The sequence below is a fragment of the Chironomus tepperi genome, unplaced genomic scaffold (genome assembly GCF_022539635.2).
Source record: "Chironomus tepperi strain 1889 unplaced genomic scaffold, CSIRO-AGI_Ctep_v1 contig_335, whole genome shotgun sequence".
Lineage (NCBI taxonomy): Eukaryota > Metazoa > Arthropoda > Insecta > Diptera > Chironomidae > Chironomus > Chironomus tepperi.
Window position 1 is genome coordinate 1,368,002 of NW_027226457.1, and position 22,841 is coordinate 1,390,842.

Genomic DNA, 22,841 nt, shown 5'->3' on the forward strand with positions numbered 1-22,841 from the left:
CAGTCATGTAAACTTAGAATTTATTTATATTTAGATTCGCGTGGGATTGTCACGATAAGTTTAGTTTCCTATTTCTTCCCACATTCTCTCATTTGCTGAATCAACAAAAGCATATGAAGTGTGATAGTAAACATTAATATGCGACTGTAACTAATGGAATAGAAAACTTTCATGAATACTGAGTGATTACTGTATAAATTGATCTGCGACCATGAGATGATGAGTAAATAAAATGTTGCCGATATAAATTGATTGGTGTGGAAGGATAAGATATCGTGTTTCATGATTCCGAGCTGCACTTTATTTTTGTATTGGCATTGATTGGTGGTTAAGTGACTAGGGGGTGGCTCGACATCCCAGATTGTACTCTATCCTGACAATACACTTGAAAATCTACTATATTCAGCGATGACAAGCTTCTTTGTGCCATGACATACTCAGGCTGCCCACCATTGATCTAATTGGTGCTACATCTGCTCTAGTAACTAATTAGGTAGTAATATGGTTAGCATTAAAAGGACTAATTGAGATCAAGTCTATATTCTTCAATAAACAGCTCAAACTCAACAACATTAAGATCAAGTACCACTCGGGTATGAACCACATTCAATTATCGATTCAGCAAACATCCAGCCTTAATGAAAGAAAACATTCTTATATTAGCAAATAATGTAATGATTATAAACATTTCCCCATCGTTATTTATTAGCAATTTAGATCCTGCTGTGCAAATTATATGCAATTCTATAGATAAATTTATTTGATTTGTTATGCGATCCTGATCGATCATTATCGCATTTTGCTGATACGACTAGTCTCATCATTAGCTTATTATGTCAACAACAATGAATCTGACTATTTTTGTCACTCAGCATTCAGTGCACGATTTACCATCGACAATGAATTCCAATCAATGTCAGAATTTGTTTTTGCTTGTCTTTATTTTTATGTTGACAGATGATATTATGCTAAATAATCGGAGAAAATCATTCGCGTGTATGGGTACGAAAGCTCTTACATAAATTAATAAGGATCTTGCTTTTGCTGACAATTTCATTTTACTCAGTCATTGTTGGCTTTTCATCGAGGCTTTTTCCACCAAAAAATTTTACAAATAAATATGTCGTGCATAAATCATTCATTACACAAATACATAATCAGGATAGGAACCCATTACGCTTGAGAATTAATCTCTTTAGTGGAATAGAAAAGCTCTCGTAATTAAGCTCACGTTTTTATCGTTATGGAAAATCTTTTCGTGAGAGAAATAGCTATCAGAAATACTGGCACCGTTTATGGCCTTTTAATGGCTCTAAATTAAAGGACATCAAGTAGCAGCAGCTGAAATATTTATAATAAAAATTCATTCACAAAAAAAATTCTCCGAGGAGGTGCTTAACGTGTAAAATAACAAGCTTTTTAAATATATATTTGCGTGTCGTTGAACGGAATGGACTTTAAAGTATCGAGCTTGGATTGCTGTGATGTGAATAATTTAATTGAACGTTTTGTCTTTTTTTGTGGGTTTTGTAAAAAGTTGTAATTTTCTTGGAATTTAGATAAGTATTTTGACATTTTCGTCGATAATATGGATCGCAAACCTATTAACTCACCAAATTACATCGTAATGCGTTGAATTATATTCTATAAACTGTTTAAATTGACCAAAATCTCACAAGAATTAAAAATTCTAAATTGCCCAAACAATCGACTGTCAAAAAATATTCAAAAATTTAACGAAAGCAATTTAAATTTTTGGAGTTCGTTATTTTTTGAATTCAGAAAGTTCGTTATTTTCCGAAGGTTTAAAAACAGCACAGAAGTCGTTAGTTAAGGCCAAGACAACTCAATTCCTTTCCCAATTTCAATATTATTCATGTTTTATCTCTTACAAACTAATTTAATCAAGACTACACTCAAGAACTAGTCAAAATATCAAACTTTATCCCAAACAAATTTATTTTAGCAGAACCCTCATCCAATGACTTTCGAACTTATTTCCTTCTTCTTCACTTCTCGTTAAGAATTAGTAAAAAAAAGTATATTTTTTCTTCCTCTTAACTCAACTAATGAAATATCGTGCATGCTACAAACAAAAAAACAGTATTTTTCTTCGTTCTCACTTACTCGAAGCTTCTCTCCTTCACTTACTCATTCATTTTTCGTTCACTTGGCCCAGAAAAATGAAGAGAGAGAAAAATTCTATAGTATTAAGTAGAGCGGCAGGAGGGGGGATTGACGTCATCAAAAAAAAAATTCTCTTAGAAGTTGAAATACTTTTTATGTATTTTTCTTCTTTAAGAAGCAAAAAAGGGAATATAAAGACACATAGGAAGTCGACAGGTACTCGAATCCGCAACGTACACAAAATAAATGAGAAATGATGACATTTGGATAGATATGCTTTCGGAAATATGAGAATCTTTTATGGTTGTGATATGTTTGATGGGATTTTTGCATGACATGAAAATATTTTTAACAGAATCAAATTATGAGCTCTTGAATTGCGTCATTGGATTCGCATTATCATGACAATGTGATCGTCAGGAGTTACTCTAATGTAATAATATTCTAAGTGGTGAAATTGAGTTGTTACTTCTACTCTAATGAGTTTGAAATTCTTGGGAAGTTTGTTTTAAAATTAGGAAGTCATGAATATCTCAAAATAAGCAGCTTAAACTTTTTAATGATTCCTTTAGATTGAAATATTCTTAGAATTATTTTAATTAATTGACATGAAAAAAGGATTTCAACGAATTCTAACGGTTTTTTTATATTTGTAAATCTTCGTTAAATTTAACGAAGTTAGCATTGCCTTTTGTGATTGTTTAAATTTTATAGTAAAAGCTGAGTTTTAGGTGAGTTTTATTGCTGTTCTGCAGACATGAATGAACTGATTTGGTTCATTTACATTTGTTAAGAAGCAATGATTCCAATAGAAATGGAAATGGTAGAATATAATCACATTATAAATGGAAATTCAAAGATTCAATACATTTTGGGCACACTTTTAAATAGGTTATTTAAAGCTTATATTAGAATTTAAGGGCAATTGAAGCCAATCACTTGACTGTCATCAAGAGACCTGTTCAATAATATCGTCCATAAGCCATAAATGGTGTTAATCCTTTTGATATTATGGACGTATATTGCGATTGAAGTTTCAAACAGCTTAAAAGGATTATTGTCGGCATGTTCTTTAATTCTCTTTCTATAAGTTATAATCAACTTTATGAGGATGACAGGGATAATTTAAAAATATACCTTTGTACATCACAATTGTAAGATTAAAGCTAATAATTGGAGTTTTGTTGGTAGAAACTAATGTATTGAACTTCTTACAGTACCTTCTAGATGTTCGTGCTGATTCTTGAATTGAGAAAAGCTGATAGATTGAGTAGCAGTTTTCTCAGAATCTTGAGCGCATTTACTGTGTACTGCAAACGAACTCAAGATAGATAAAAGTCTAATCGGACATGAGAATAGACAGACAAATTGAAAATGTCAGAATAACTACAACTTTCCAATAGCTCAATGGATGAATATAATCTAAAGAAACCTTTTGCCAATTCTAGATGAAAATTCAATTTCATAGATGGTATATGACTTTATCTCTTTCGATGCCATTTGCTAGATTGAATGACTTACATAAGTAAGTGACAGCAAACAGTATAAAAGAATATTGAATTTCCAATGTAAATACAAGAAAATAGTAAAAATTCTGCAGCATCAGAAGAAAAAGCAAATTAAATTGAATGTTTCAAGGTTCCATTCCACTTTTATGATGTATAAAATTTTCAATATCGAGGATCAAATCAGTTTGAAGATTGATGAAAGGAATTGACATAAAACCATTACATAAGTCTATTGTTTCAGTCACTTGATAATTGGATTTTTCATACTCCATCTACTCAGCATCAATACATTGTCATCGATACATGACAACCCTTATTCACACGTATAGTCTCATGACATTCAAATTCCCACAAAAATTTAGCAATTTAAATTTGTCACTGATAATTTCAATAATATTATTCATCGACTAAATCAATATTTTATCACAAAATCTGAAATTATTGACGTAATGTGAATTGGCAATAATGTAAATAATGTGCTTGAAGTGAATTTGATTCCATCGATTTTCACTTCATGATGTGTTATGCTTTAGAGATTAGACGATTTGAGAGAGATTTTAAGTGTGAGGATTTGGATGAACTCATCGATTGGAATCTAGCTTTTCGAAGATTGCTTGATTAGTTTTGAGTTTAGTATTCAACGTACTTCTAAGATTTGAATTTTATTCGTTAAATGTAGTTTCATACCCTTTTTGTTTACAATTTTGCAGCTAATTAATTGCTGTATTCTATTCTTAAATTAAGTATTTGCACTCGGAATCTCAAGTTGCTAATAACAACCCCTACAATCACACGACTAAATTCTTTTTCATCCCAAAACAAGGAAATGAAATGAGATAAACCAACAAGCAATGATGACGACGATAAAAGCATTTGATGATGAAGAGATATGCGTATCAGATTATTGTGAGACAATTGGATTTCATGAAAAATTGCGCACAATACACATTGCAAATAGATGGGACATAAAAATGCCTTTTCTATCTTTTTATTTACAGAATGAAGACAAAAAAGGAAGCACAACATTGGAACAAATTTATCAGGTTACATAAACAATTTTCATTTTCTTTTTCCTTTTGAATAAACTCGATTCTTTTTAGGACTTGATTTCGTAGAAATGGAAGGATTTGGAATGAAAATGAAGAATTTTCCGAGTTTCCTTGAAAAAGAATTTTCCTTTATGATTTTTTTGATTCTATTGTGTTTGATTCAACGTTTGATTATTTTGGGTCTGTATCTGATCGAAAATTTTGATCTTTAAGTGCTTTTATGGAAAAATGGTTCGTGTATTAGATTTCAGATTTGTGTTCAATTCAAAATTCAAGATAATTTCAATATTTAAAAGAATTTTTGTTCTCACTTGACAACTTTGACTTTAATTTCTGAATGAATTGAATGTTTAATCGCTTTCCAAACTGTTGCATACGATAATTTAAGAGTGAGCAAAGCAATTTACAATAAAATACTATAATTAAGTGTTCTAATTAATTGAAAAACAGTAAATTTTCTTAATTAATTTGTAAAAAAAAATCCAAACATAAATGTGCGGGAAAATTTCAAAAATTCTAATAAAGTAACGATATTTCTCGTTCTCGTGTAAAACCCAACGTTAACAAAACATACCAAAAGATATCATGTCAGCAGTTATCAAAAAAATCTTAATTAAATTTTGAATTTTCCATTATTCACTTTTGTCATTTTTTCTCTTACTTTATAATCTCAAAGCATGAAAATGTCATATGGATCACAAGAAAACATCGCAGAATTTTCTCGGTTAATAAACAACATCAACAGAAAAAATGCGTATATGAAATGAAATGTTTTTCTCCTTTGTTGCTGTAGGCGTATATGTTTATTGGAATTTCTAACGTGAAAGAGCAGATCTTGTCAAGTGTCGCGACGCTGAAAACAGATATGTAAATTTTCTTGCGAAACGACGTGAAGATCAAAACAGAAAGTAAACTTTATGAGTGCTTAATTAGTTAATAAGATTTATGGATTCAGGTTTTTATTGATTTTGTAATTTTAAGTAAATAAACAGTCAAATCTGTTGTTGGAATTTCCATCTTATACTAATTAATTCTGATCCAAAAGTTCATACCACCCAAACAAATCAGCAATTCCAATTAGTAATTTACAATTTACAGTTAAGTTGCGACGATCGTGCAATAAAACACATTTCATTCCACAAATTTTATAACTGTCTGGACATGCAAGCTATCGTCATAGTGCACGTTCATATAAATTTTTACGATCATCATTCAACTAACGTTTATGAGACTTTTTTTTATTATTAATAGAAGCAGCGACGACGGGAAGAAAATAAAGTGCAAGTTCATTTCAATTCTAATTTCGCTTCATCTATTTGACGTTGCTATGGTTTCAAGTCTCATTTCTCATATCTCACATGTGTCGTGTAGTTGCAATGTTGATGACGAGATTTGCAGGTTTTTGATTGTTTGTAGCAAGTCAGTGATGTGGTTATGATGCATGTAAATTTATCGTTTGTAGTTCGTGTCTTTTTATTGCATTTTTCATATCCATTGACTAAGTGAAAAATGGAAAATCTCCAATTCAATTAGATAATCACGTCAATCATTTCCAGAAAAATTATTAATAATTACATGATTGACGTTTTCAATAGTTAATTTGCAGTATTACGTCAAATAATGTCGTGGTTATTTATAACATTAAATTGACTGAAGCTTTAGAAATTCAGCAGACTTTTTCTATTGATTTATAGATTCAAATAGTGACTGAATGCTAGTGGGGTGTTTATTCAAGTATATTTAGAATAAATTTTCATAACGGAAATTGGATAATTATTGAGGAATTTTAATGGGATTGAAATGAAATCTTGATAATCAGCCAATTTGATAAATTTCTTGACTAATTTGCCATATTTAGTTTATTAGTTAAGTAGGCATATATTTTTAATGATTTTTTCCGCATTTTCTTGCATTTTTAAAAGAAATTGATTATTTTCACTTAACTTAAACTTATTCGTAGAGCAAATATGATACTAAAAGCTATGCTCACACTTATTTACTCCTGCAAAAGCATTTAGACAGCTAAAAAGTATCAAATAAAGCCAAAATTAAAGGACAAACTTTCGAAGTGAAAAGGTAAACAAAATTTTTTCAAACTTGAAGTTTTTGACATTCGAAAATTTAATTTCTGTTAAAATAGCATTAAAGTTCCCAAAAAACTTCAATTGCATTCGTCTCTCAATAACAAACCATATGCTGCATCCATTTTCCAGTATTAACAATGTTCTACCGTCCAAAGAAGTTTTTACGTCAGTAAAATTTCAAATCGACATAAAAAATTTTCTCCATCTTCGATGAAGACTGGCAAAAACTTCTTATTTGGGGTAAAATGTGTTTACGTAAATCCTCAACTTTTATAGTTCTAGCACAGTTATAAAATCCCAATTTATTCATTCACAAACATTCCCGCAACAAAAGCGAACAAGAATCTTTTTGAGGTAAAAATCTCTTCATCGACGGAATTACTAAATAATTAAATGACTGACGTATTCGTAACACATGTTGACCCCATTCAGGTTAACGAACGTTCAATGCTCTAATATTTCAAACATCTCACTTGTCTTAAAAAATGAAAAATTGAGAAAAAAATACGCTCACATGGCTAATTAAGAGAACAAGCATGTGCATCACTTAATGAATTTGAAATTTTGTGATTAAATTGGAAGTATTCCGACTCAGCGCATATGCGACATCAATGTCAATTTTAATTTATTTTCATTTTATCGTCATAGGTGTTTTTTATTTAAGTAAACGTCAAGCATTATTTTCTTTTCACACTTAATTATAGGCATTTTATTTTTAGGCAGTTGAACTTTAGGAAGCAACAGCGACAACAAGTCACAATTTTTTTGTCGTATTTTTAAATTTTGTTTTGATTTTTTTTTTGGGGGTAATGAATGAAATTTTTACTACGTTAATTTCTGCAAAATTTTGGGGTACACGTGGTGTATGTGAATAATTAGTATAAGTGCGTCATGACTTGTTTTTGTTAATCTAGGCTACAATCGGCTCTATTTTGCAGTCGTTTGAAATTCACACGGATTATACTCGAATGAGTATACTCGGATTAGTATACTTAGGTGAGTATACCAGATGAGTATACTGGATTGAGTATACTCAGATGAGTATACTAGATTGAGTATACTCAAATGAGTATACTAGATTGAGTATACTCAGATAAGTATACTAGATTGAGTATACTCGGACTCTTCATCAATTCTTGCTTCATGCTCTCTAATCACTCACTACACATGACTTTCATACTTAATTTCCTGTCAATACCTTCTTTTCTCAAATTAGAAGCAAGCAAACAAATTAAAAAAATCTTCAATCGACGTACGTAAATGCAAGCGGAAGAAGCTGTAGGAAGGTTTTTTGTGTTACTAGTTCAATGACACATGCCACACACGTTCAATTTTAAAATAATAAAGTCAATAGTGATAGTATCATTGACTTTGACTTTGTGAATTTTACGATAAAGTACGGTGATTAATTACTTTTTTGTTTTGAGAGTCACAGCCAGAAAAGAAAAGAAGAAAAATTTATTGAGAGAATTGAGAATTTGAAGGTCATTGATACACAGACATACATAGAGCATTATTTAAAGTGGAATAATCTCACTCTTTTTTCTGGTTTTCTTTAAATAATATTTTATTGGTTTTGTGCTCTGACGTCAGAGACATTTTATTTTTGCTTCTTCTTCCTCGATTCGCGCTTGATTTGAGACACAAAAAAATTATTTTATTGATCTGGCAAATTTGTCACCTTTAAAAGCATTTAACGGATGTCTCATCACATCCAATAACTAATTCAATATTCATCTCAGCCACTTGCTAGGAAAACTTTTTTCCCTTGATTCCCACATGTGTCTCAAGCTCAAGATCATGGACATTGGTCGGCGTACTAATGGATATGAAATTCCACACATGCTTCGAATTTGAGTAGATTTCATATCTACCGAATGTTGCGTGATGTTATTCATCGGCGCTAGTTTGAAGGCCAAACATTTTGTTTTGATTCGAATTTGCCGAGATTGAGCTGTGGGAACTTCTGGCAGATTCTGATTTTTTTGCAATTTTAATGGAATTTGTTCTTTTTTTCTAATCCAAAATGATTGAATTTTGGGTTATTACTGGTAATTTTACAACAGATTGATGCTGAATCATGGCTATTTTGATGTTAGTTCTGCATGACTATGAGAATTAGATTTGGAATTTCTGTGAATATGATGGATTGATTAATAATGAGGTTGAATATTTTGGAACAATTCATTCGAGATTGATTGAGATTTCTTCTTGGGAACCAATTGTAAGCAGAGGTTGTCAACCTGTGTGCCGCGGCACATTTTGGTTGTAAGCCTTGACCGAAACTGCACATGGTATACGGTTCATGGCAACTTTAAATGGAACATTAGTGTGTCGCAACACAAAGGTTGGCCAACCCTGATGTAAAGTAAATCCATTAAGAATCATCTAGACGGAATTAAGGAATGACATCAATTCAGCTAATCCTAGAACAAAAGCAGTCTGAGATTCTTTTGTGAAGATTCTTATTGTGTACAAAAATAACTATAAGCACCCTTTTAGGTACCCAAAAGCTTAAATAACAAGAATCACGTTCTTCACAACATTTTCTTAATTATTTTCTCCATAAATTCTTTTGCATAAATAATTCATTATGCAATTCAGCTTTTTAAGCTTCCATTTTAAATTAAATTATTTATTCAAATTTTTTGCAGCTGCTTTGTATACAGAAAGTATGATAAAAACAGCAATAAAACTGTAGAAAATATTAAAGCAGATCTATTTCCATTTTCATTTTGCATAATTCTTTTTATTTCCTGTTAGTTCTCTTCCTTTTCGCATTTAATTAAGAGTGGATGTTGTAAGAATTTCGTCTGAATTAGTCTTATGTCTAGTGTCTTTGAAATGCGGAATTCGCAGAAACATAAACAGTCATGAATCTTTCGAGAAGTCCACTCAAGTAGGTTCAAACTTCAAAAGCTGTCAATTCATCAAAAACTTGACTGAATTCCGACAAATTCTCAAACAAATTATCAACCATACCAACATTTCCACGTAATTTAATTCAATTGACTAATTAATTCATGTAAATTAATCGTCTGTAATGTAATTTATGAATTCCTTTTCAAATCGTCATACATACATACATATGCTGCACACGTTGAAAGAGAAGAATCAAAAATGAATATTTAAAAGTGAAAATTTACGAGAATCTCGATCGCGTACACAGTTGAGAAGAAGTAAGACAGGAAAAAAGAAAGAATTTCATTGCGGTAGAAACAAAATATGATTATTTACATGAATATTATATTTCGGCATCTACATATGTACGTATCGAGAGACTTTCAAGCTTCTTCTTTTGTGTCGGTGGTTTATTGAAGATGGAAACTTGTCAGAAAAGTTCAAAATTTGAAACATTGCAGTTTGAAAATCGAAATATTCGAATTCGAAACTGGAATGTTCGAAATTGGACGAATTCGAGTTCGAAACTGGAATATTCGAATTCGAAATTGGAATATTCGAGTTCGAAACTGGAAGTATTCGAGTTCAAAATTGGAAGTATTTTAGTTCGAAACTAAAAATATTCGAGTTCGAAACTGGAAGTATTCAAATTCGAAACTGAAGTCTTCGAGTTCGAAAATGGAATATTTGACAAAGCATCAGCTCTATGAAGACTATAACACAAACTACAATATTTCCATGACAACAACCTCAACAGCCATCCCTTGAAAATTGACAAAACTGTAAACAAAGCAAAGAAGAAGGAAAAAGCCAAAAAATTTCCACTAACAACACCGAAAATAATAATAATAATGCAGATAGATACTTTATATTTATGAATCAGGCAGCGAGTAGCAGAGAAAGAGTTATAAAATTTTTTGGAGGATGCGAATGAAATGTAACATAATCTTACGCTTCAAGGTTGAAATATATTTTCACAGAAAAAATTTCTTTCCACCATAAAATTTAATTCCATACGCGTGTATCTCCCTCCACCTCTCGTATGACTCATTTGTTGAAATAAAAAAAATTATTTCTTGACTTCTTCTTTGCGACGAGATGCCGAAAATTCTTGTGGGCTGCTCCCTGTTTTTAATTTCTCTTTTTTTTTGTTGTTGCTTCGATGAAATTTAGATTTTGATGCTTCTTATCTGCTTAATGTAGCCTACACAAATTAAAACATTCCGACGAAAAATTAGTTAATTAATAAATTTTTAGGAATTTTTGGCAAAAAAGCGTCATTTTGAATTCAATAAGTTTTTTACTAGTATTGCAGGATTCGAACTTGCAAATACAATCAAATTCTTAGAATTTTCAAGAATATTTGAATAATTTAGAAATTTGATTTGCAAATAACCAACTTAATAACTTGATATTCCCAAAATCCTTTAAATTTCAAACACCGTGAGAAAATCGACATCCTTAAGCAACTGCTCTTCCAATACCACAATATAAATCCACGATTAAAACTTTTTAACTTTTTTACCACCCCAAGATACTCTTATTTGTACCAACTATTTATGCATCCGTATGTTGCGATGATTGCTATCATAAATTTCTTCCAGTCTGTACATCACTTGATACATAAAAAAATACTTTCTTCTTCACAACTATTTTGCTCATTTTTTTCTCCCTTCATGCGGAGCTTATGCTTGCTAAATGTATGAATATGGAATGTATTGTATGTTGTCATCATCTAACTGTCATCATAACTTTTAGAGCGAAGAAACTAGAGAGAAAGGAGGAATGAGCAAACAAGAAGAATTGTCAAGGGATGGAGAATTTGGTATAAATGAAGTGGATTTTTGAGAAATATTGAAAAGTTTTTGAGGTTATGGACGATTTTTAAGGAGAATTTCGAATCCATTTCACAGTTTTGTCAGAAAATCTAGTTCTGTTTTCATGAAAATTGCTACAAATTTTATCCATTTCCCATCCCAAAACTGCCCTTCAGCAAATAAAAATTCATTTTCCTCAATTCAGCTCACATGCAAATCAGCTCATTTGTTTATGCAAATTGACATAAAAAACTTCATCTCCCGCCCATCCCTTGCTATAAAATTCGCTCCATCTTTTCCTATTATTGCTATTTTGAAGCTATTTTCATCTATAAACTTTAATGAAAAATTATGAACACAAAAACTTTTTCTACACGAGAGTCATGTAATTTTTGGATAGAGGAAAAAGGATTCACATAGCAAAAATATTTGTAAGCATCTGAATGTGTCAATTTGTGTTATCATTATGTATAGTAAAAAATATGATGAGTTCTTATGTTATGCTTTTCCTTCGATAAGTTTTTTTTTTTTATGGGAAAAAAGAACATAAAAGTTTTGTTGATGTACGGGATGGAGAGTTAAGTAGCTTACTTGATAAGTCATGTATAAATGATATCAGAAATTGTTTTATGGGAACGTCCAACTTAGTCATGTTGAATATTATAATCAGAAATGTGATACTTTGTCGTTAAAAGTTTGAAATGTTTCAACTTTATTAACATTATCACTTCAGGATTTTGACTTGTGATTTTGGATCGAATTTGTGTTTATTAGGTGTTTTATTGAATGGAAAGTGTTAAAAAAGAGTGAGCAAAGCTATTGCATTCATTTTATTACTATAAAGTCGTCTGTAAAGAGCAAAACTTGATAATTTTGATTTTGCTTTTTGAAATTTTTATGCAAACAAATCTGAATAAAAGTTCGGAAAAATTCAAAATTCTAAAATAACGGCAATTGGCCAGTTCTTGCAATTTTAATAAACAAGACAACTTCCATAAATGTTAATTGAAATTGAAACTTCCTCATCAAATCCCCAACGAAGACATTCACATCCATTTTTGATTAGCATGACAAGTTCCATGTTGTTCATCAGCTGAGCAACAATGCTAAATACAAATGATGTAAGTAATTAAAAATTCATAACATTGTCTTCGTCATTAGCTTTTCATACCCTTTCTTTACATCCTGACTTCGTTCTCACCTTTTGCTGTCTCACTATATTTTCTTGTTATTTTCACAACTTACAGCAGTAAGCTACAGCACATTTAATATCTTTCTTTTCCTCTCGGTTTATTTAAATTAAATTAAGTTCAATTTAGTTACATCCAACGGCAGCGAGCAAATAGAAGCAAATGAAATTTGATTAAATCTATCAACTTCGTCGTCATTCCAGCTGCGTTTCTACCTTTTTATTCTTATCCCTGAGAATGGATTTTAAAGTTTCTTCAATATTCATAGTATCTATGTTGTTTGAGGAAGTAAAAGAATACAGTCGACTCCCAAGTCACTAAAGTTAGATCTTTGTTTAAAAACTGCTATACAGCTTCATTCTCATCTTTCCTATCAACCGTTTATCACACTAATGTAACACGATCATCATTTCCATTTCCATTTATATCATACTATTCTTCTTCATCAACATCATTTAGTTTCGTGACATTTTTTGAATATCAAGTACATGCTAACGATCCATGAGGCAAGAAGGAGTATGAAAGATGAAGAAAAATGAAAGGATTATGGTGATGAGTCAATCAGTAGAAGATGAAAACCTGTTACATTAAAATTATTTGGGCGGAGAATTTTTGCGGTAAATTTATAGATATTATAATGATAGCAGTGCCTTGATTGATTTCAAAGACTTTACACTCTCTTACCCAGAAGAGGAGCCAGAAATTTCTTGAATTCAATAGTTTTGGGGGAACCCTAGCAAATTGAAAGGTTGGGAAGGGAGTGAGGTGTTTGACCCCTGAACCTCCTCACCCCCTAAATACTCCCCTCCATTATCCATCCCATCATTAATAATATTTTTCACAATTTTGAACTCAATATCCACACACATTTCTCACATCATCATCAGTCCATTTTCATTTTTGTTTAGGCGAAAGAGAAATGCCAAAAAATATATGTTTTCATCATTCCACTAAGCATCGTCATCATCATCATCATCATCATCATCTAGCCGAAATGAATTATTTGCTTAAATAGCGCCATTTTCCGGCGCCGATTTGAAGGAATTTTTTCATCTTCTCATCTCCAAACAAAATTTTGTTTCTTCTTTATCAAAAGTCAGTGCTCTTCAAATCAATATGAGAAGAGTAAGAAGTCAAGAATTGTATAATGAATTGATCTGAACGCATAGAGATAAGGTGAAGACTTAAATATAAATTGAATTAATAAGTTTCTAGAAATTTTCTGATGTTAAAAATATATTTTAATTGAAATGTAAAATACCAAATTAATCATGTCAAGTCAATCATATTTAATTAATTATTTACGAATTTCAAGGTTTTATGAGCACTATAATTGGATTGAAGAGATCAAATTAGATGTCTGGTGGAAAATTTTGCTTTTTTAGAAACCGTTAAATATTAATTTGAATATTTTTATGAACGAAGCCAACTTCAAGTCGTACTTATTTGTTTACATCAAATTGGTCGAAGATTATAGTTTTTAGTGATTTTAAGCAGTTTAAAGGAGCAAAAAATGAAAATTAGTCATCCATAAGTATTATTACAAGTAAGTAACATGAAAAGTGTGTCAAACTACTTAGAAAACTCAACGTTTTTAATTTTTCGTCCCAAATTTCTTAAAACAGCACAACTAAGCCTAGCCACAGCAAATTTAGATTTTCCAAAGCCACAGATACATCAAGCGAAACATGCCAAAGAATTTCAGCATATTTCAAGTTATAAAATCTATTATTAACATCCAAACTAGACATTATTAGACGACATGGCGTAGGCATTTTCATATAAAAACTGATTCGTCCATAAAGCTAGATAATAATTTTATTTATCACAATGTTGGGTCATATTATGAAGTCAATATCTATAATATGAGAATGTTTGTTGTCTGTTCATATGGATAAACATGAGAATTTATATTCGTCTCGAGAGGCACTTTAAATATGAACGAGAAAGTGAATAAGAAGCACAAGACTAATAAAAATAATAATAATATTCATAAGTTTTTCTTTTTCAACTTCCATGAAATGAGAAAGGTCCTCTACAAAGTCTAATAAAAGCACTCATGGGGAAATTCGAGATGCTAATTAATTTTAATTGTACCTCAATTATTGACACTTAAGAAACTTAATAGATGGAAGTAAGAAAAAAAAATTAAATAAATGATGTCGCGACATTTAAAATGTCACGCGTAGGTCGACTATTGCCTTAGGAAATTTCACATTTAAAAACATAAATTTTGCAAAAGAATGAAAAATTCTCAAAACGTTAAATTGATTTTATCAAGTGGCTGTGAATATTTCATTTCAAATTACTTATTCATTGGAGATGTATGAGTCACTAAACGCCTATAAATTTAGACATTCAATTTCGAAAAAGTCATCGTACGACCTCGCATAGCAGCTAATAACATATTATTGATATCATGTTTAATTGATTATTTTCTCATGACTATTTGCTTACGCAATATGTATATCCGAAAATTTTCATGATTCTAACCTCAAAAGTAATATTTTCACACGCAACATTTTCATTTTTTGATGGGAAATTAATCTTGATGTGAGCAGAGCTCACATATTGGTCATTGACTTGCCATAACATTTAATATGGAAATTTATGTAAGTGAGAAGCTTAGTTAAGAGGAAATTTGTGTAAATGTCTAGTCAACAAATAAATAAAGTTAATGACTTGGTCATTGACATGTTCAAACTGTTTTCGACAGGTAATTAACAATGTATACTGTAGTGCTGATGTAAATTAAGAGCAAAATTAGTTTTGTCGTGAGTGAGTTAATTGAATTTTTGGGAATTTGTGTCAAGCTGTAAGTGTTACTGGAAGGTTTTTGAGGTTAGAAGCTGAAAAACTAATTTAAGTTGGATATTCTACTACATAGATATTAGCGTCTTTGCCGAGCTTTATCCGAAAGAATCAATTTCGAATTTCCCCATCCTTATCAACAGCTGTAACTATGTACGTAATGGAATGTGTACTTTGAACATGAAATATTATGAATTCCGTGAAGTTCTCATTATCAATGTTTAGCAAAAATTATCGGATTTTCGAGTGATAAATATTTATTTATCTCATTTACAATAGCGTGCTACGAGAACTCTCTAACTGCAAACGATGATTAGCTAATCATGTACAAGATTTTAAAATCGTAAACATTGACGTAGTTTGCTGATCTAAATCTCGTTGTTAAGTTGATATTTCCGACATATTGAGAGCGAAATTGGATATTTCTATCGATTGTCGGCCCAGAAAAAAAATCATCTCCAATTTGTCATTAAGCTTATTAAAATTCATTCAGGCTCATTGACAGTTCATTCACACAAAATAATAAAGAATCGACAACTCACCTCATTTTTAGTAACACGATGACGTGCCAATTTGACAACAGCAAAATTTCCTTTTCCAATTGTCTTCTCAATCTCATAGAAGCCAACACGAATTGGCACTTTACTCTTTGATGCACTCGAGTTATTGCCGCCAGTTAAATTACTAGCATTGATTGGCGACGTCATCGTTATTCCATTTTGTTGTCCATTCATAGCTTTTAATGAATCATTTCCTGATCCATTTGATGACGATGCAGATTGATTTGGAACGGGTGATGGTGTTGAGGACGTTCCGGATGGTGGTGGGGTTAAATTTCGTGATATTGGCAAACATGTTGCAGCTTGTGCTGCTGCATTTGCAATCACCATGTCGCGTTCACCCATAATTTTATAATTTTTAATATTTATTTAATTTAAGAAATGGAAATGAGAATGAGGAGGTTGTTGATGGGATTTTATTTCCAAAATTAATTGAATTCGAGAGGTTTTTTTGGGTGACGATTATGTTCACAAATTTTTTCTGTTCTTAATTCAGACATTCACAGATATTAATTCTCAGCAAAACACTTAATTTTACAGTCTTTAACAGTTATGAGAAACTTTTAATAAGAATTTCACACAATCTGACATTAAAAAGTGCAAAAATTTTTAATTCTTTTTGTTTTCTCACACAAAACTTTAATTTTATTCTTCCATGAGTTTCACTTTACTGATTCCGATTATTTATTCTGTAAATAAAGAAGAAAAAACAAAACATTATAAATAATGAGAAGGGATTAGTTGAGATTGTTGTTTTGAATGATAAGAAGAATATCGCTTAACTGCTCTCGATGGGAAATTTTAGATTGATTTTAGTACAAAATTTGAGATTTCGAATCCAGTTTAGTACAAGATTTGAACTTTTTTATTCATTTTAGTACAAGTTTGAATTCAAAACTTAAAGTTCAAATTCAGCATAATGTTTGCAATTTAGAACATTAATAGTGTTCTAAAAAATCAGAATCGTGTACTAAAGTTTCAAATTGCAGTACCATCGAGAGCGCAAACAAACTTCTTTTTATTTTAACGTAAAATAAGAAATCTACTATGGAATTGAGAAATGTAAAAGAGTCAGACGAAGACTGAAATTGCATAAAACTTTTGCCCTTATTTAAAAGTTTTTACTCTGCATAGAAAAAATAGTTTTATTTATCAAGATTTCACAAAACTTTTCAATTTCCTTTATTTCTTTGTTAATTCTGAAAATTTAAATAATATCATCCTTTAAAGATTTAAATCACTTTAAAATCTAGATTCTATCCAAAACACTCTCCCACACATTTCAATATCCTTCAAAATCTATTCTACCTAACACACATTTTAATCTAATAAAGCAGGTCAGAATTCACATCCATTCTCATCTAATTGCCTCAAGATAGATTGGTGGAAAGTTTAGTTTTCATTTCATATACACATGACTTTATCAGACATGTACAATGGAATTAAAGTTAGTAGACAAGTAAGATATGTTGCTTGTGTTAACATGGATGAATGATTGCACGTTCCAATCGGTTTGATTTTGGTTCTCATGTGGGAGAAATGTTTTTTTTTTCTTCTCTATTTGCGTTGATGTGAGCTTCTGTAATTTGATTGACTGTATTGAGAGGTTTCTCGATTGGAATTTGTGGTAAATTAATGGAAGCTAGAACAATTTCTGAGCTATAGAATGAATAAGTTAACAAAACATTGTGGTGATTAGAGCAGTGGTGAGCAACCTTTTTTTCCACTGGACACCCTGCTTATAAGCATTTAGCAAAGCTCACATGATATGCGGTTCATGATAAGTTGTTTACCGCGGCACAAAGGTTGATCACCACTGGATTAAAGGAAAGAAATTAAAAACTTTTAATCAGATTGTGATTAAATTTCTAAGTCAATCTGTCTTATACAGACATTGGAATTTATTAAATCTACCCCAGCTTGTTGCTAGATGAGATGAAATTGTAAATGTTCTTCTTATAGCCTTGAATTTTTCATGCTCAATAGAAAATATTTGTTGCTTTTCCTAGAATTCTTCTCGTCTTTCTTGTTTGCATTAAAGAACATTAGCGAATCTTCTTAAGCTTTAAGGTATAGCAGAAGAAAAGGAACAGTTCCTTACAGATTTAGAATTTGACACAGAATCTTCAAATGTTGTTGACTATCCCATTAAATTAAGGTATGACATCCTACACTCAATCAGTAAGCTCAGTAAGCTACTCCAAAAGCAGATAAAATTCATTCTAAATTACCACAAGCAACCTCTTTCATTACACCTCATTTACTAATCCACAAGAAAAATTATCCCAACTTTTAATGAGTATAATTAATGTTGATCAGTTTTCTCACATTAACTCCTATTTATACTGAAAAGTGATCAATTAAGTGTCACAGGAAAATATCATTATAAGCATAGCAAAAAAGTTTTTCCTTATTCCCCATCTGCCGATGCTCATTTGAGTTTTAATGAAAACCTAATAAGTAATTAGTTTAGCAAAGCTTAATATAGAATAGAAAATGAGCATCAGATCATGTGGATCTTTCTCAAATTCCGGTCGAAAATCAACCCACATAGAAATGTTGTTCCAAATTATTGATTTGTTTTTCCTCATATTGTCAACATTGATATGGAAAATATATGAGCTTGATAAGGTTGAAGCACAAACAAAACAACAAGGGCATGGACAAATATAGTGCTTTAAATAATTGAACTTGAAATTTGAAGAGAAAATCCGGAAGATTTGCAAAAATGCCAATAAATTTTCATAAAATGCTCAATTGGCAGCAAATGTTTGCGAACGTCCAAAAATGATGTGCTTCATAAAGGTCGAAAATCCAGAAATGCGACTCCAGGCCAGAGTCAAGTCGTCATGAATCTGGATTCTCTTCAATTCTTGCTACAATACTGCTTAATTCTCCAATTTCCCCTCCCATAATCATCATAAATACAAAAATATCGACCCACATGCTCAGTTGCCTCATATGTAATTCACAAATGATCCATCAATATTGACATTAATGCACATATATCATGTCGTAGATAATGAATTTGTTTCTCATGATTCTCGAAGCTCATTTTATCGCATTTTCTCTGTTGTTATGAGAATCATCTGCAAACACTTGAAGCTTCAATGGATTTTTATTCATGTAGCAGACTAGAAATCGTTCACACAGGTGATACTCGAACGCTCATTTCTAAATACAGCAGTGCCTAAAATACTATCTAGTTGGAAGATTTGACAAAGTCTATGTTCGCATGAGATCCTTTCTATTATGTATTAAAATGATAATGTCAATGTAATTTAAGTGGATTTTCCTTGAGCACTGACGTGCGTAGGTAGATGACTGCGTTGGCTAGATGAGCTTAAGGACTTTTCTTCTATTTTCCCATTTTGTCCTTCAATTTCTTAAGATCCAATTTGGAGAAAACCAAAATGTGCACGAGATCTTTTGTGTAAAGATAGAAAAGCCTCGGGATTGGCAATGAAATTGGCTGACTTATTGATTATTTTTAAAGAGAAAAATCTTTAATTTAATGGGAATTTCTAGATTATGCAGCATATTTTGGTATGTACAATCTCACAAAATCAAGCCAGATAGCATCACAATTGTCATAATCATGCCCCAGATAATACTTTTCGTCTGGTCATTCATCTCATTTCATGCTCAATTGTCTACTCTAAGCCAAAAAATGCTGCGTCACAATAAAAATGTGACTCGATTACCAAAATACCTAGCATAACTCAATTTTTTACGACTTTCGGTTTTTCCGTCTCTAAAATATTCATAAACTTCGAGTTCAAGTTCATTTCATTTGTAAAAAATCCCATAATAATTTGATAATACAATCAAAGATTTATCGTCATACCTCAAAATTCTCACAGACTGTTCATATCCAAGAAGAAAAAAATCTATAGATATTTTCACGTCGGGGTTGAAAGGATAGGAAAAATATTCGTGTACATAATAGTGCCTCATCGAAATCAATAACCATAGCCGACTGAATGTCTCTCTCCAATGACGTCAATAACTTGTAAGATTCATAATTATTGATAGAGCTGGTGAGAGTCATTGTCATAAAACAATCAGATAGTCTACTTGTTCTGCATTAATTTCCTGAAGTTCAATTAAAATTTAATGAATTTATTTGCATAAAAAATCAACAAATTGCAGCTTGGCTGTAGTCGTTGCATGTAGACGCAGTTCAGACAGATAAAACGTCAGGAAATTAATATTTTTTCTGAATAAATAGTCTGAAGGTAGAGCTAAAAATAGAACATCGAGGGGTTTGGCTGGATATCTAAAGTAGTGATGGGTAATTAGTGTGGTGCGGCACAAAGGTTGCCCACCACTGACCTAAAGTTAGGACGTAAATTTGAACATTATTAAAGTTGTTTCATAGGACAATAGACAATAATCAATACAGTAAGTACTACACACATGCCTGAATCGTTAATACAAAATTAACACAAAATAAGCCTGAGCAGCTGCAAGTCATATTGTAAATGATAAAAATTTTGTGTTTTGTGTCTTCTTTTTTCAACCCAATTTTAGTCAGGTACGTCACCGATCAAAAACTTACACAACTTTTGTCAAGTTTTTTTTTGTATTTGAAATTTTGGGGGGTTTTGGCATTGAATTTGAACCCTAACCCCCAATTTGCCCATACCCTCAATACGCCCCTGACTTTAGTCAACAATTGGAATAAATTCGCTGCCTAATTTACGTAAATTGCTTTAATTTAATTCAATTTAAATAAGAAGTCATGAAGATAAGTCGTGCTGTATGTCACACTTTTTATATAAATATACATATATTTTTTTTAAATCTTTAATGACGTCCGTAAATCTGACTTTGCCGGCATAATCATAGTCACGCTTCTAGCAGCTGATTTATTTGTAAGAGAATTAAATTAAAAAATAATGTAGATTACGTGCTGGCAATTAATTGATAACAACTTAGACTCTACTCAGTCAGTCTTACATCCACTCAATCTCCTCCCCCGCACATCACATCTCTTATCAACTCTTTATTTTTTTTTCATTTACGCAAAAGATTTTTGAGCATTAAAAAATTATTTTGTTGTCATAGTCATGCTTGTTAGTCATATGGTAAAGACATCTTGACCTTGTTGATCATTCATTCTAAACCTGATTTTCCAGTTTTTATTTATAGTAAAAAATATTCCTCAATTTTTCAAAATTAATTTGTAAATGCGATGAGTTATGTTAAGTATAAGTATTGTTTTGATGACTTCGCAGTTTATTGGCTTCTTGATTTAAGAGAAATCGACAGAAAAATTAGGCACGTGCTAGACTCTTGAGAAGGATAACTTCTTTATCGAGCTTGTCCATGAATTTTACCCTTTCTGTTGATGTCATGACTGCTCGGAGTGGATTAAAAATGTAAACAAGAGCTTCTGGGAATAGAATAAGGTGGAGTGTGTATGATTTTGGATGAAGATGAATTTTGGATACTTGTACTGAGCGTTGCTCTCAGCATAATCTGCTCTTAAGGGCACGATCATTGCCAGCTAAGTAATGACCATCTCATAATAACCCGGAACAGCACAACATGTTCGCTAGGTCACTGTGACAGCTGATTTCGACCCATTCGCAACATGCCACTCAGAAACTCAATCAATGTCAAATTCATTGTCATCCAAATGCTTCCAAGAAGGTTTCAGACAAAAATCTTTGATTGAATATATAATTCGTCAAAATTATTTCCACAAGATCATGCGTGTGTATCAAAATCACTTCCTCCTCAGGCATATAGGCCTCAAAAAAATAATAAGTCAATCAAGTAGGCAAACAACATTTATAACAATCCATCTTCAGGCAAATGTAAATGACAACAACAGAAACTAATAATCTATTCCTAATTCTTTGGAATTCCTAAGCTTATCAGTAATGTGTCGATTCCCTTTTTTCTATTTAAAAATATTTCTCCGAATAGATTAAAATTTGTGAATGTTTTGAGACTTAATTTTTGATAAGAATCTCGCGACTTATTCTTTTTATAGAAATTTTATAGCTGCTTCTTCTTCGACTGACTTGAGAACATTCACATTGCAGATTATAAAACCTGAGCTTTCTCAGCACACCCATTTAATTACTAGCAATTTAAAAGGAATTTAAATAAAAATTTCTGCATTTATAAAACTATTAGAGATTTAATTCCAACACAAAGGACAAAATAATTGAATTTAATTTAATTTCTGCATCAATGATGATGGTGTTGACTTTAGAGCTCAATAACCTCTTCGTTGAACTGTTTAATATGACTGTGTGGTTTCATATCCTTAAGCACAGTTGGTATGGAATGAAAATGTTCAATTACAGTTGTTACAAAGGAATATTAATGTATATAATATTAAAATTGGAGTCAATACACTTGAAAAGTTTTATTTTGGATAGAATGTAATGATGCTTAATGAAATGCAGAGTATATGCTCAGAGTTTGGACATTCGACGTTATAACGATCACCAAAATCAGTAAAAATTATTCGAAGAGCTTAATGACGTCGGAAATCTTTCCATTATCACTTCCTCATTAAAGCCTTCTTCATAATTCCAGCTGGATACAATTAACACATTTATTTTTTTGGCGAATTTCTAATATTTTTCTTCAAAATATTTCCTATTTAAGTAAATGATTATCGTATGTATGTGAAATTTTCTTAAATTGTATGGAATCTACTACTTATTTTTGTGCTTAATTTAACTAATTTCCCTAAAGACTTGATTTTTTAAGCCACAACAATACAACGTGTTTTGTGTTCGCACCTTAGTCATTAACTTGCGCATAAATTT

General features: G+C 31.2%; 1 protein-coding gene across 1 annotated transcript in view; it reads right to left on the minus strand.

Annotated features, from left to right (window-relative positions):
* Positions 1 to 22,841, minus strand: part of Sik2 (Salt-inducible kinase 2) — an 85,471-nt gene that overhangs the window by 46,269 nt on the left and 16,361 nt on the right. The window contains exon 2 of the mRNA XM_070644213.1: positions 16,030 to 16,736. Within this exon, the coding sequence (XP_070500314.1) occupies positions 16,030 to 16,392 (363 nt within the window). The 5' untranslated portion in view covers positions 16,393 to 16,736. The remainder of the gene's footprint in view (positions 1 to 16,029; positions 16,737 to 22,841) is intronic.